We start from the raw sequence: 16,556 nt of genomic DNA on the forward strand, positions 1-16,556 counted from the left end.
GAGGTGCCAGATTTTTATAAGAATCTTGTATAATGTTTGATCAAATGCCTTACCAAAATGTTTACAGGTATTCAACTCAGTTGAAGCAGTCAAACCTGTTACTTGATCAAAGAGTGTTGTTGCCTTTGTTCCATTACATAATAGCTGTTTATGTCTGTCCTTTAGTTCTTCAATGATTGAATTCCATATCTCATTTTCCATCATTCTGCCTATGACTGACATCAAACTAATGAGCCTGTAGCTCTCAGATCAGGCAATCTGCCCCTTCTAAAACATGGTATTCTGTTAGCTTCTAAAATATAGCTGGTATTTGGTATTGGTTTGAAATGAGTATTGCTAGCTCCCAAAGCTAGCATTTAAACACCCATTCCCTGCTGAATGCCATTCCCATGCCTATTTCTCCTCCTCAGCTTCCCTCAGCCCCCTTTCCATACCTTAACCTCCACTTCACTGCCCCCACTTGCAAGGCAGAGGTTGCTCCTGGAGACAGAGATGCTGTGACAGCCCCTGTGTCCCCAGCCCCGCTGCCTCGCTGGTCACCAGCACATGGGGGGACAAGGGTGAACTGCTGCTCTCACTCCTGCAAACCAGCACTGGTGGGAGGGAGCTGAGGGAAGGAGCAGGGTGCATCCCTCAGACCTAACAGCTACAGCCCAGTGCCCACATCTCCTGTGCTCTGAATGTCCCTGGGCAGCACCAACCCTCCTGCTGGCAGGTGGACAGCAGGGATCATCTCATGTTGTGACAGTGCTCTAAACTACCAGAAGTAATAGCCAGGTAGGCTGGTCCACATCTCCCTTCCTCAGGTGGGCATGGCAGAGGGTGCCCCTGGGAAGCTGAAGCTGATGGTAGCGGGAACAGTTGGCATTTACTGCAGCATTTTCATCACTGAAGTGAACTGTCCTACGCAATGCCAAGTGAAGGACCAGCAGGAGAGCACCCTTCCATGCCACTGGCACAGTGATGTACCACCTACACCCCAGGGAATGGGCAATGTCTCAGTGTTCAAACACTGGGAAACTCTGGAGCATAGCACAGCCCACCAGGAGCAGACTCAGTTATTCTCTGTTCCCACCAAGGACAGCACACATGACTGCTCTCAGCACCTGACCAATCTGGTACTAGTGAACAACACTAGGCCAGGGACAGCCACAGAAATGCACACCAATGTTTTACTTGTCCCATTTGGATGTGCAGGCTTCTCCAGTGGCAGCTACTGCATTCTTGACCACTGTCTCAGCTCCAGACCTCTTGGACAAAATTAGGTAGTACTTCCAAAAAGTGACCACTCAGTGCAACAAAGTGGTACCAGGTGAGGCTAGCAGACCTACTTTTCTTCATGTTCTGAGCTGGAAATTGCACTGAGGCCCTAGAAGTGATATTGGGCACACGTGTCCTCATGTGCAACCCAAAAGGAATGCATACCTGCAATTCTGCCATTATTTTATCCCCTTCCTCTTCCTCTTCATCTTTTGCAGCTGGTGCTACAGCATGCCCTGTGCTCCGAGACAGTGCCTGGTCCTCTTTAGGGGCTTTGGATTGTGCTGTTTGCCCAGCATCCTCACTGCACTCCTACAAGGGGATGAGAAAGCACAGACAGATAACACAGCTGAGCCCTCCTGATGCAAAGTAAACACCAAAATTCAGCACTACTGCAACTCCTCTCTTGCAAGGCCCCTCCTCCTGCTACTTCATCAGTTCAAAAGCAACCAATATTGCTGATGTGATTATATGTTCACAGATTAAAAAGCTTCCTAAATTGGACTTCCCACCACTTCCTTCCCCAGAACAGATGGGGAAAACAAGCCCAAAGAAACTAATTTGCAACATTTCTGTAAAAACACTCTCAAATCTGACCCAATCTTCCCCATCTGTTTAAGGCATGCTTTGTTTTTTTTTATTTTTAATCTTCTTACCACTCTAAATGAAAGCAGTCTGTGACTTGCCTGCTGCATTGCTAGGAGATAAGAGCAGAAAGACTCCTGTAAACAGAACTGATCAAATCTTACTTGCTCATTTGGCCTAACAGAAGTGCATCCTGGTGAGCAGTTTCAGTAGCTCTCCAGGACACAGCTCTGCCTCAACTTATTTTGTGGTTTATAGGCCCAAGCCTGTGTCTTGTCTCTTTCCCCACCTCTCCTCAGGAGTCTGGCTGCCTAGAGTGTGAATCAGCAAACCTTGAGGGCAGCAGCCTCTTTCCTGGCCGTGTAGATGACATCTCCTGATCTGGTTGTGGTCAGTCCTGAGCCTGGCAGGTAACTGCGCCGTGGAGGTGGAGGAGGTGGAGACTTGCTCAGCTTCTCATTATCCTGCTCTCCATCAGCAGCTTCTTCTGCAAGTAAACAGAGCAGCACAAAGTAAGCATAGGGCAAGGAGAGGAAAACAGTATTTGCATACCTGCCTCAACTGGAAAGGAAAAAAATGTCTGAAAAAAGATTCTGTTGCTGAATGCATGAACAGAATCACACTTGGTATTCAATGTAACTTGGAATGAAAGTAAACAGTGCTGTCCTTGCACAGAGAAACCAGATCACTTCCCCCAGAATTTTTCAGCAAAACTCCTCTCCTTTAGGCCACTGTATGTGGGTGTAGCCATTGCTGTACAAGTGGGAGAGCAGAGCACAGTGTGCAGGAGCAGGTAAGGCACAGGCTCTGGGTGCCTCTTACAGACAGGGCCCCCCAGCCTCCTTTGAGAGCAAGGCCACTGACATGGAGACAATGAGACCTGGAGGCTTCTCATTGCTCTCAGCAATTCTGAAGCAACCAGCACACCTTTCTGCTCTGCCTGGGAGGTGCTGCAGGCAAGGTGCAAGGAGCTGAAGAGTCCTGTCCATCTCATAGTTGGACACAGCCTAGCTAAGTTCACACAAATGCTGAGCGAAAATGCAAGCAGTAATCTGGAGACGCCACCCTTGCATTTCAGCGAGTCCTCTCATCTCTGAGCAGGGCAGGGGATCACCAGAGGCAACTGCACTTGCTCCTCTTCTTAGGGAGCATTTGTTTTCACTTAACTTGCCATAACTCCAGGAATGCAGAGTTTTGCCTTTGAATTACCATATAAGAGCCCTACACATGTTTTTCTAAGCCAAGAAGATCCAAATACCAAATGCAAAGGCCAAGCAGAGCCAGTCCTTGCTTTCTGAGGAGAGTCTTCCTAGAGAAGAGCAGTTTCAAACTGGCATTGCCCCTGAGGATGCTGCCCCACCAGCTGTCCCTGGACAGCATTATTTCCAGAAGCAGCATGACCCAGCTCATGACCTGTCCCTGTGTGTTTCTGCTAACAGAGTAAGCATCATAAATATGGCAACAGCCTCTGTTTTCACACTGCTGTTTACAGTGTTTGTTTCCAAGAGCAAAAGAATGACCTTTCTGCAGCTACTCAGCGTTATATAAACAGCTGGAATAAATATAATCCAGAAAGACAAAACATCCTGCTTTTGGGATTACCCAGCTGTTTAGGGCTAAGTGTTCCCTCTGGGGAAATTACTGCATAACTGCCCACTCCTGGGCCTCTGTCAGGCTCCTCCAACACTCCAGCTAGCCCTGGGGACTGGATGGAGCCCTTGTCTGACCCAGTCTCATCTTTGTTTCCTTCTTAGCTCAAATGTTCTTTGAAGCTGCTTAAGCTTAAAGAAATGCTCAGTTGTATTATCTCCCTCCCTGGTTATCTGGCACTCACTTGCCAGATTGCAAGAGGAGTGAATTTCCAGATGCACTTTACATTAGACCACTTCTTTGGTCAACACACACCACTCAGTTTTTAATTACATCAGATGTACTTCTGCTGTAAAATCAGAGTAATTCTCTAAGATGGTCTTTAGCAGACTATGATGTAGGGCTTTTGCAAATCCCTACTCCTTTTAATGGGCACAACCCATTACCCTCAAACTGGTAGTGACCCTGATTGCAAGAATTCCAAGTTTTTCCTCACACTTAATAAGTGCAAGGTTGGATGAGAGACACAGAAGGCACAAAGAAAACATGATTCCTACCATCTCATTCACATCTCTGAGACACTCATCCATCTCCATCCTCAAAATGGGAGATAAAAACACAGGCAAGAAATACTGCCACTGAGTGTGGCAGGTGCACTGGTTATTGAAGGCTAATCCCTCTCACATCCCTTAGCTGGAGTCACTAAGGAGAGGCTGTCATGGGTTTGCTCATGTCAGTGCAGTGACACTAGGCTGCACATAAAACTTCAAAGGTGGATTTCTATTCTATTTACTAAGCAATTATATTTCCCCAATATAAATGGGAAGGGAAAAAAAAAACCTAAGAGGAAAAAAATGTAGGGAAGATATTATTCTGTTTTTTTTTTTCCCTCCGGCAAATTTAAAGAGAAAGGAGTAAATGAACAAATTTAACTCACTAAGCCTGAGACTGCCCATGAACAAAACCTTCACATTATGGAACCTTCTTTGGTGCCAAAGGGCTCAGCACTTCTGTGAACAAAATGGGACTTGTTTATCACCAGGTGTTTCACTAAACTGCAGAATTTTTCAACAGGCACAGAGAGATGGGAACTAATTGCTCTCACAAGACTTCTACTTGTACCAAAACAAATCCAAAAGGTTTCAAAATAATAATGCCTGCCTTGAGGCAGACTCTGCAGTCAGATAAACTCTCTTTAATGGAAGTTACTGATCACTCACCACTTGCAAAAATCAGGGCATTCTCACAAATGAAGGCACAAAGAGAGATGAAGGAGACCAATTTCTAATGTACATGCTAGGAAAAAAATAACATTTTTCGTGGAACAGTCTTGATACCATGTCTTAGTCAAGACATTAAAGAAATGTTTACAGAGTCATGTGGAAAACCATGTAAAGTGTGTGATTTTACTTTGCTTTGTGCTTTGCAGAGACAAAAAGAGTTTCTTCACTGGGAGAGGTTCTGTGTGGAGAATGGATGAGACAACACAATCTGGCAACATGATCTTTCTGGGTTCTGCAGCTGAGCCAATGAGCTCTGCTCATTTATGGCCAAATTTTTAAAAATTTTTTTACATATTGTATTGGTACATAGGTGGTCTGTCTTTTCTTATGCTGCTCACTTTTCAAGTCTGCAGCAGACTGGAACTGAACTTTTCATCCTGTCATAGAAGAACTGAATGGTATGTGAGATATTTAATCAGATATTAAGGGAAAGTTTTGCTGTTCCTGTATTTATGTTACTATTGCAGGACTCATTATGCACAACAGAAGGCAAATATCTCAATCTCATAAAACTTGTTCTCAAATCTGCTGGCTGCACACTGTGCAAAATTGTTACTCTAGAAGTGGATTAGTTAACTATGCAACTTAAAAACTTCTCAGTTACTGTGCTCTGCACTTTTTAAGATGTCACAGCTCACTGCACCCATATGGTACTTATTTTCACTGACTTCTTCTATTTATGCCACACATTATACAAGCTAATAGTGTTGATAGCCAGTAATCTCACTGAAGGGTGCCAGAATTCTAAAATTATTTTATGAGGTTCAACAGAATTTATTTTAAACATGTATGTTGCAAAACATCCAAGAAGACAAAACTTGGCAGTGTCAAAGGTACACCCAGAACAAAATGCTGGATCTGAAAACACTCCTTCCAAATTCTATATGAATTTGTCTGCACAGCCCCTAGGGCATTGTTTTTCAGCTTTTTACCACGTTGGCATGCCAACACCTTGAGTGCAGCAGGCAGCTCTGACCTCCAGAAGGACAAAGTGGGGTTAAACGAGGGTAATTAATCTAGCCTCTAGGGGAGGGAGCAGCTGGCCTGGATGGAGGAACCAGAAAGGCTGGAAGTTCAGAGTTTGAAGTCTGTGGGGCAGGAGAGCTGCCCACTCCCACTCCAGGAGAGCTCAAGGACATGATAAAGGTTTATCCACTGCCTCCATGATTTTATGAAGGAAATGAAGAGCTGTTGTTTGCCAAATTGAAGGATATTAGAGCTATGGGGAACTCAGTGAAGCTGGTGTGAGACCAGTTAAAAAGAGATGAACGAAAGCTCCTTCACAAGATGGGAGCTTGCTGCCACAGCAAGAGGAAGCAAATTGTAGAAGTGTAGAGGAATTGCTGGATAAAAGCTCCAAAATGGATATGAAGAGGAGGAGATTTGGACATTCCCTTTGAAATCCCATGGGGGTGCTGGACTACTCCTAGCAGACTGCAGAAGGCAGCTGGGTTCTGTGCTCCCCACACACAGCATCGGCAATTGCCTGTCAGAGACTGAGCTGGATGGACTTGCATATGCAGCTGGGTAACAATTTTACAGCTGAAGTGTGTTTGGCTAATGGGATAAATCCAAGGTTTGGCTGAGGCATCTTTTTTGCTCCTTGGATTTTGAATAAATTCAGACATGGATTTGTATGTTAAATGGCGAAAGAAATAGGACTGGAAGGACATCTCACCATCTTGCTACCTCTAAGTAGCTCTACCTATGTAATTCTAGTTCAGTGCTAGTCTAAACCATTCTGTCCAGTAATGGGGACCTTCCATCCTCCTCACTGCCTCATGCAGCTTCAGTGCTTCACTTGCCTTATCTTTATGATATTTTCCTAATGCCTAACCTGGATCTTCCTTGCAATTGCCAGTTTTTACCACTGTTCTATCCATACACAGCAAGTTATTCCTGCTTTTTAAAGCACATTTTTGTGTATTCAGAGATTGTTTTGTCCTTCCTCAAGATTACAGCAATCTATAAACTGAAAACATTCTAGAAGGTAAGAAAAATAACCTCCCCTTTCCAGATATGCAATTCTTTAGCCCCATTTACTCTAGCAAACCTTACCTGACACTTCTAACTTTTCTGCTGCATCTCCTTTAGGCAGGGCTGCTGGCTGGGGAGGCATCTCCAGGTTAGGAATGGACTTCATTATATTGGCCTGGGCCTCTTCCAAGAGCTTTTCAAATTCCTTTCCATTATAGTGATCAAGGTTTTGTCTTTTCTCTTCCCACTTCTTTTCAGCTTTCTAGACAAAATCAGTAAAGCATCTATTTATTTTCCCAATTTCCATTGTGATCACTTACTTAAAAATAAATTCCATGTGTAAACATTACAGGTCAGTATGGATAGATTCTTTCAATTCTAGTCAGCAACTAAAGGAAATACATGAACAGTAATTGCACACTGTTCTGACTTGTACTGTGCTAGAATTGACACAAACACATGGCAGACTGACAGTGGGCACTGCTCACTAAAGGAACAAAGGCCAAATTTAAATCTGGGTCTCTGCCTTACTACATCACACTGGTGATTAAAGTGCCTGTCTCTAATAAGCCACAGCAGTTCACCTCTGGGTTTTCCCACTGGAAACCAATGGAGCTTCACACTCTTTCACTTTTACTTCTCCATAGTAAGGGATATGGAGATTTAAAGAGTGAATGAAATCCACGTATGCAAGTGTTGCCAGAGAATTACATGCTATTGATCAAAAATAAGGTATTCTAAAATTGATACATTTTAGAATTTATCTGATTTTTTTTTCAATAAAGATAATTTTAAAAACACAGTTACCTAATTTTGGTTACATGTAATTTTTCTGTTGCATTTAAAATCATATAATAATTTGGGTAGTAAGGGACCTTTACAGGACACCTAGTCCAACCCTTCTGCAATGAGCAGGGACAAAATCAGAGGGTATCTTCAGAAGTACAGTGCAATTAGGGGTTAAGTACATAAATCCCCACAATGCATTTGAAAAGTCCCACCTGCAGCCTCAAGAGTGAGACTGGGAGCTCAGACCCAGAGAGAGGACAGCTGGTTGAGTGGAATACACCGTACCTCAATTGATACAGCTCGATTTCTGCTACTTGCACTGTGAATTTCCTCAATGAAAAGGCTTTGCATGGTGTTGCCATTGACAGAGACCTGTGCTGCTGGTGTGGCTGCTGTGGGCTGGGCTCCTGCCGTGGGCTCTGGCGGGGCTGGGCTGGCTGAGGGGTGGCCAGATGTGGGCACAGCTTCACTGTGAGAGCCTGCAGAGGGAGAGCCCTGGACGTGGGGCACCAGGGCTGCCGAGTGCTGGGACTGGTGCATGACAACAGGAGAGCTCTGCACGTGGTGGACGGTCATGGATGAGAAGGGGATGACTTCTGACTTGACTGACGACACCTGGGACTCGGATGGGACTGCTGGGAGGGTTTGCTGTGTGTGTCCCTGCGTGGGCTTGTGCTCCTCTTGGTTTTTCAGAATGTCAGCTGCAGTGGGCTTTTCCATGGCAGAGTATTGCACGGCTTGGGATGGATCCACACCCCTCAGCAGTCCTTCTGTAACGTGTCTGCCCAGCCAAATGGAACACAACAGCACAGGGTGAGCACACAGGCCAGTCAGGAGCAATATGCAACAATCAACTCTTGCAAAGAAAAAGCACCAAAATCTAAACAATCAAAATAGTGGCTTTTTATTTCCCTGATGCCCTCAATTGTATGATTTTATAGCTTTCTCTCAGAGCCAGGAGCTCAGAATTTTAAAGAGGCTACTCTAACTCAGATGGTTTTGCCTTCTAAGGTGCTTACAAACCTTCAGTGATGTACTGGCAGTTTCTCACCAAACCAGGAGTTACAGTGGGATGATTTTAGAGTGAGAATGAAAATCAGTTGATTAAACTGTATACAATGTATCTAGCTAAATAAGATGTTCCTGCACTAGAAGCACAGTAAAGTGAAGCTACATATAATGAGAGGCAGCAGTCTGGCACATTGTCAAAACAGAGCTTCAAATGAAGGTTCTGCATCACATAAAGGTCTTTCCTGTCAAGAGTGTGGGGTAGGATGAGCTGAGGACATAAAGAAGCAACTATTTCTGGCAGCTAGCTGTGAAATGTCTGAGCTTCTGAGTGTTGCAAGCCATCAAATGCCATGAGTTTTCCCATTATTGAAACAGATTTTATGAGGCTTAATATGCAATTTTGCTGCAAAAAATTTGGTAAAACTTTGGTATGCATAGCTTATTGTTCTATTTTTCTTTGCAAGACAGGAAATAAATGTAATAATTTTTAAGAAAAGAAACTAATATGAAAGGATATAGACATTTGCCTGCATGGAAAAATAAGAAATGGCTCTTAGAAAACCTGTTACATAAACCATTTTATCCATCTGCCAGTATTGCCAAATCCATTTTACATATGCTCCAGGATATATAGAAACACTGGCAACACTACATTCCTTACAATAATGGTAGTGACAACAGGCTCATGATTTACATTTTCCTGTAATTGAACTAAAACTGAGACCATCACCACTTGCAGTTTTGAGCAGGAATCAAACCCAATGTCCATTGAGTTAAATCAGCAATTATTTGCTGTTCAGATATTCTGACAAACATGGATAAACACTGGCACTTAGTGGACATTAATCTTTATCTACTATTTCTGCTTTCTCTAATGCATCTTCCTTGCAAAAAAGAGAAAAAGAATTTGAAGCCTATTCTTTCAGAAATTTTGGAATAACTTTACCCACTTACACTAATTTCCTATTTTATTTCTTACTGTTACCTTTTAGAGAATGAACCTTCCAGTGTCAGAGAATGTTTCTGTTAGTTTAAATTGCTGTAAACACCTAAAGTTAATTAGCTCAGGTATGAGACTGTTGCCACTGTAAGCTCTCTCATCCAGGCACTTCCCAGATCTGGAAATGCTGACCTGAGAGGCATCTAGTCTCACTTGTGAGATCTCAGTGACTGAGGCTGTTGGACTCACTGCACGGAGCACAGCAAAGGCTAATTTGATTTCCCTTGACAAGGCTTTAAGATTAATCTATAAATACTGCAAGCAAGCTGAATTTCTCACATTTGCCATGGGTGAGGGGGAGACCACAAACCCAAAAGCTGTTTCAGCCCTGCTTGAGGAAATTCTTTAAGAGAAAAGAAAAGAAAAGAAAAGAAAAGAAAAGAAAAGAAAAGAAAAGAAAAGAAAAGAAAAGAAAAGAAAAGAAAAGAAAAGAAAAGAAAAGAAAAGAAAAGAAAAGTCACCTCCTGAGCACGGTGAGGACATCGGTCATGCTGCGCACTCGTTTGAGCAGGCTGTCCAGCTTGTGGGGCTCCTCCTTCAGGAACCTCACAGCTTCCACCTCAATCCGCAGGATCGCTCGCATTTTGTTCTGCAATGTGGGGAACTCTCCTGCAAGGAAAACAATTGTGAGGCTGAGGAGGAAATTATGAGAGCCCTGGGCAGTAAAAGACGATTGGGTGAATGTCAATTACTTGAATGTCTATCTCTCTCCAGGGGCCATGCAGCATGCTCCCTAATCCCAGCTTTAAATCTTTTTGAAAGTTAATGCCTCCAGATCAAAGGCAAAACTGTTCTGTGTGGTTAAAGGAAAAGAAACACAAGTAAAAAGGAAAAGTACATACCTTTCAGGGTAGCAACAGCTTCTCCCACTTGACGCAAAAGAAAGGCTCCATCTTCAACATCCTTCAGTGTAACTGCCTTGCTGGAAGCAGCAGAGTCCTTCTTCAGGTCTTCAACAAATGTCTCCAGCTCACTGGCAGAAGAAATAACATGGACAGACAATTTAGGCAGGACTTTCATATTGCAAGCAAATATATGTAAACTAATGGAGTAAACTAAACCAGAAACTTCAACTGTGGCCCCCTTACGTCTGACACCACAGGCTAAACAAATGACAGGACACCATGAGGGGAGGTGAGAATGCTGGACACTCACAGCACAGGAACAGGCTTGCAGCTACCCCAAGTCATTGATTCCTGTGACAGGTTGCAATGTGCAGAGATCTTGACCTCAGGGCAGCTGTGCTACAAAGGGCAGGTGAGCTGGTGAAACACAGGAACAGCCTGTAGCCCTCAGGGGACACAAGTGCTCCAAGGGGATAGACACTGTGCCACTACATCCAGTACTGGTTTGCACCTTGTGTTTTCTCTTTGTTGATGACACACAGAGGAATGCCCAACAGTTAAGAAACAACCCAAAACCTGGCACCAAAAACCTCTTGATACAACCGTGTTTATCTGCCAGCTACTTGTTTATCTGACAGGACACAGGATGCTGTTTTTATGAACAGCCAGACTGAAACAGCAAGTGTGCATTGTGTGCAGCTCTTGCTCAGCACTTGGATTTAAGAGTGAATCACTTCAGATGTTTTTTCCAACCACTGCCATTCTGTGATCACTCCAGCTCTATCTGGTGCTCCCTTCTCACCTTTCCCAACATTTTTTCCAATCTTCTTATACGTCACATAAAAATTTGCAATACTTGAGACACATAAACTCTGTTTTTGCTTGGGAAGGAACCACTTCTTCCCATTTGAACTCAAGACAACACTGCTTTAGCTGGAGTCTTCCACAGCTACATAAAATTTTGCTAAAAAAACCCAACCCTGAGATGCTTTATGGGCAGCTACACAAATACCCATGCAAACACCTGAAAAAGATCATCTCTTGAATATCTAGGAGAAATTCACTTCTATTAAGATACCAAATTTACTCACAGGAATATTCTAGGAAGCATTTTAATTTGTGCAGATTAATGCACAAATCAATCTATCTTAATGCAGACAGAAAAAATTGCAATGGAAACTCTGAACTGACAAATCAGCCACTCATTTTAACCTAATCTTGGGCATAACTTTTCTCATCCATCAGGGATCAGTTTTGCAATTGCTGTAAAAGAATCAAGGTACAAGAGGATTGCCAGGAAAGGGGTGGGAGAAGCCTGCTCTCTACACCATCTGCAAGTCTTGCATTTCCACATATTTCCCTTGCACTGCCATGCAAAGCCAGGCATTTCCCAGGCTCATCTCAATGGGGAAGAAAAGTAGGTGGCCAGTAATGGGATAAAAATAAAGAAAATTCCTTACAGCACTACTGTACATGTATGTCTGTTTAAATCAGAAGCACAGTCCTAAGAACAGTCCATGGCAACACAACAAACAGTATTTCTCATACTCAGAGGAACAGAAGCAGGAGCAGCATCTGAACATTAAGCATGCACAGCAAAGAGTTCATTTCAATCCAAAACTAAGAACTTTAGAAACTAAAAAATTACTTTGAATCGAGAATCATAAGCTGTGTCTGAACAGAGATCGCAAACAAGGGGAGGTAAATGATCCTGTTCCCACTTTCAGACCACTTTTCCCAATGCCTCTGCCTTCAGAAAGCTGTGGGAGTCCCAGTTCCTCCCAACACAAGCAGGTTTGCAGGAAACAATTCACTGGACCACACGATGGCAGCAAGGGAACACTTCTAAGGGTGTTTTTTCAGTGGCAGACACTGCTAAAATGCAGGTATCTGCTGTCTCTGTCTTTGCAATAAGGGGCACAGACACACTCTAGCAGAACTGGAGGAAGAATGTGGCCTGCTGTCACTGTCACTAAGGCAAAGGCTCCTACCCTGCAGGACAGTGCTCTGCAGTCATGCTTTCTCCCTAGCCCTGGTGCCCTGGTATTGGCACTGAGGCTGGACAGTGCTGCTTTGGGAATCATGGGGTATCCCTCCTCCCTTTTGTAGATCAGCACTGGAAAAGCAGCTTCTCAAATATTTACATCTACCAGGCAATAAAACAGATAAAGAAAGATGCTTAAATTTGTTCATGTGTGGAAAGAAGAGAAAGGAAAACAAAGAACAATATTACAATGTTTGAAGGACTTTGAGGTAGCTGACAGTGGCCCACTTTCCCCTTTGTTCTTTGAGCAGAAATGGAAGGGTCATCAAAAATCCCCTTGATTCCATATACTGTCAAACAAGACAAGTGATCCTAAAATTACCCAGGACCACATTGCACTGCTTCATTTTGCTAACTGTAAGGGAAAATAAACTTCATCCCTTAGGACCCAAAGACTGAAACAGATTTGGTGGTCTCTAGAATTTCTCTTCTCTCACTGGAAGAAAGAATGCTTTACAGATTGGCCTGAGCAAACTAGCCAGACATGCACATTGATGCAGTTTCAGAAGGCTGATATAAGATAAACAATTTTTCTGCATCTATATTCTACACTGAGGCAACTCTTGTGCTAAGATCTTTCTTCAGGCAAAAAGAACCCTCAGAGGATCTGCCTCAGATTGCAGTATCAGTAGAACAGGCTACAAAACATCTGACAAAATGAGTGGTAACAAATCACCCAGACCAGACTGCATTTGCCCAGGAGTTCTATAGCAACTTGAGGTTGAAACAGCTGAACTATTAACAATAAGCATCTAACTTCTTGAATAAAATTGCTTTGGAACCAGATTAGTGGAAAGTGTAACAAATTATACAAATAAATTTTTTTTAATGGTATGGACATATTCTGGGAACTGTATTCTGGTGACACTGGCACTTAGACACGTGTGATGGATAGGTATCAAAATACAGAATAAACAATAAAGAATCAATGAACAATGGATAAATTTGCTGTGTTGGGTAGGAATTAACATGGCTTGTGTAAAATGAAGGTAAGTCTCATAAATTCACAAACAACAGAAGTTTGGGGACAAAATATACTGCAAAAGGCTTTCAGCAAGGTGTTCGAGGAAAAGCTTTCAAGAATGCAAAGCTGCCATGGGACAAGAGGAAATTATTTCACGGGTAAAGCACTGAAGTAAAGATAAGGGATCGATGAACAGCTAACTCAATGAATGTACTTTGCTGGTGGGTTCCGCAGGGACCACTGCTAGCGTTGGTGCTTTTCAACATACTATAAATAATTTAGGAAAAAAAAAGGATTAATAATATAACAAAAAAAAAAAATCTCAAAAGGCTACTATATTATTCAGGAAAATGCAAATGAAAGGTGGTGGCACAGGACTGCAGATGGGCCATGTGGTACTAACTGACCAGAAAACATCAAAGATGAAATTACCTCCTAATACCTGTAAAATGAAGAGGAGAAATAAAACCAAAATCAACCCCACCTAAAACCAATACCTTCCCAAAACCCTAAGGTTTTATATACAGTGATGACCTTAGAACTGATGGTCATCCACTGTGAGTGAGATGTCGGATATTTAATGCAAAGCTCCTGTGGCACATGAGGACAGGGAGATCACACCATGCATGAGGTCATGGTGTGCCTCCATCAGACAAAGCTGCTGCAGGGCTCTCCTGTCTCCCATCCCCATCCACAGCTGTGCACCAGAGCTAGAAAGAGCAAAGAGACAAGAGGATGATGAAATGTAGAGAAAGGCTTCTAGAAGAAGGTTAACTAAGCAGACTGAGACTTCCCGGGCTGGAAAAGGCATGAGTGGAGTAAAAGGGAGTGGAAAGGGAGTGTCTATAACATAATGACTAGCATGGCAAGGGTGAATATTCTGCTGTCCATTATTTAAGAGAGATGAACAATTCAAAAACAAACAAAAGAGATTCTTCTGATACACTTTCCCAAATATCTGCTACTAGTAGTTCTCCCAGATTGCCAAGTGAAGTTTTGCTTTCATGGAGCATGGTTATTATTATTTTAAAAAATCTGATACTTTTCCTAACAAAGTATAAATTGTAAGCTACTATGGATTGTATCCAATTGAACAGATTGGATGTGGCTACAATTTAAATACTGTGCTTATAACTCCCTTTATTAAAAGGGTTAAAAGGTACAATATTGAGTGGCCACACATCTACCATGCTTGTTATGACATATACACTTCATTACTCAATGTATCATAACATCATCATTTGTCCTTGATCTGGTAAATCTTAAATCTAGTATCTACAAGTGCTATATATAACACCTCTAATGCTGAGTCAAAAGACTAGATTGAAAAAAAACTAATTAAATAAATTAGCTAATAAATAAACCTAATTAAAAAAAACTAAATACACATTTAATTCAGTGTATTTTACTGTCACAAGTGTACATAAACACTGTGTTTAACAGGTTTCATTAGATACCTTCTGAACTGTAATCCTGCTACAGTTGTGACACACATGGGCACACTTTTGTAGGCACCATTATGAATCTGTTGAGCAAGCTTTCTGCTCAACAGAATGCTTGCTTTGAAACCAACATTTCTGTTGTTTGTCCCATGAAACTGCCAATATGTTTATTTCCTTATTTCACAGAATCATAGAATGGGTAAGGTTGGAAGGCACCACAGTGGGTCACCGGGTCCAACCTCCCTGCTCAAGCAATAATCTTCAGTTGCAGAAGGAAGGACTTTTTAAGCTAAGATTTACCACCTAAGAGTGGTAAATACACTTTTGTGAGTATTGCAGTGATCCTTAGGCTCCAGTGTCTCACATGAAGACAGTCTACTGATTTAGTCTTATGATTTAGGAAAGATCAAGAGGGTGACAGTTGAAATCCTAAAAATGACAATTTTTATGCCCTGTTGCTTTGCATTTGTTTGTATATCTGCAGTGGGATCAGTTTAGTTGTAAATGCCTATAATGAATATTAACCTTTTTCTCAGTAATGTCAGTGACATTTGATGTGTAATTTTGTGCTGTATGCTCTTACTATGAACAGCCATCAGCTGTTGAAATTATTGTTGTCAGATGTGCTTTTCTTTCAGGTCTGACCCTACAAATGAGCAAATACATGACAAAGAAACCTCATTGAACACAACTGATTAAAAGTAAATGTTTGTTTCTAGCATCTCTAAAAGAGGTGAAGTAACATTTGAACGATTTAAGAAATTTTCCTGTAACTTTAACAAATGAAGTAGCACAGAAGTAGCAGAAACTCTGGGAACAGGAAAACCTCCAAAACCTGGTAAAACAGAACCATTGCAATCCAAGTCCTGTCCTTAATGAACAGCTGTAGCAGAGAATGACACTGGCACTTGACCTCACTCTGTATCCATTTTATGAGGCCATGCCATAAACAGCCACCACACAAACTGCTCTCTCCATAGAGATCAGACAATCCAGGAACTTGGCAATGAGGTACACAGGAGTAAAGTGAGGTCATTACCTAAGGCTACAAACCAGCTGAGAGGATTAATTACACCAGCATGGACCATTATTGCACATTCAACCCTTCTTCACGGGACTCTCCCTTAATTACACCCAACCTTCTCTTTACAAATGCACCTTTTTATTACAAGAAGTATCAATTTGACAACTTATTGATCAACAGGAAGGATTTACTCTCTTCAGCTGTCAGGATCTGTACTTTATGGCACTTCAGTTATAATTTCCTGACAAGCTGACTATAAATTTTTTCCTTATTATGAAGCAATTCTTCAGGTGTGAGATAAATGCAGCAATGAGAAATAATTAGTTATATAACATCTTACAAATGTAAGTGTTAGAATTAGTTAAACTGTTTATTAATTTCAGCTTTATCTTGTCTCCTGCTGACCCTGAACTAAACCAAATTACTTGATCCTACCAGTCTTGGTGGGCCAAAGTTCTGGGGAAAAAACCCCAGAATCTTCCTTTACATAACAACAAAATAAGGTACCCAGTTAAGCAGATGGAAACTTCAGTGAGTTCATTTTAGACAAGGACTGGCATTGAGGACTGTAATTAAAAACTTCACTCCTCTTTTTGAGCTTCCCCACCTCTCCCCTGCAGTAGCCAAAGCACTTAGTATTGAAATGCAATTTTTGTACTTAAAGCCAAACTCATTATCTTCCTTTGAATCCCTCTGCTCTTCAGGAAATTTCTCCCTCCTTCCCTAAAGCATAATACATAAG

At 42.2% G+C, this 16,556-nt stretch overlaps 1 protein-coding gene across 3 annotated transcripts in view; it reads right to left on the minus strand.

The window, feature by feature from the left end:
* The window catches only part of KIAA1217 (KIAA1217 ortholog), a 176,633-nt gene that overhangs the window by 9,458 nt on the left and 150,619 nt on the right, over positions 1-16,556 (minus strand). For all 3 annotated transcript variants that reach the window (XM_058807347.1, XM_058807355.1, XM_058807363.1), the window contains 6 exons: positions 10,338-10,468; positions 9,957-10,104; positions 7,770-8,265; positions 6,777-6,957; positions 2,178-2,332; positions 1,426-1,572 (listed from right to left, as the gene is read on the minus strand). In XM_058807347.1, the coding sequence (XP_058663330.1) occupies positions 1,426-1,572; positions 2,178-2,332; positions 6,777-6,957; positions 7,770-8,265; positions 9,957-10,104; positions 10,338-10,468 (1,258 nt within the window). The remainder of the gene's footprint in view (positions 1-1,425; positions 1,573-2,177; positions 2,333-6,776; positions 6,958-7,769; positions 8,266-9,956; positions 10,105-10,337; positions 10,469-16,556) is intronic.

This window comes from Ammospiza caudacuta, chromosome 1, assembly GCF_027887145.1.
Source record: "Ammospiza caudacuta isolate bAmmCau1 chromosome 1, bAmmCau1.pri, whole genome shotgun sequence".
Lineage (NCBI taxonomy): Eukaryota > Metazoa > Chordata > Aves > Passeriformes > Passerellidae > Ammospiza > Ammospiza caudacuta.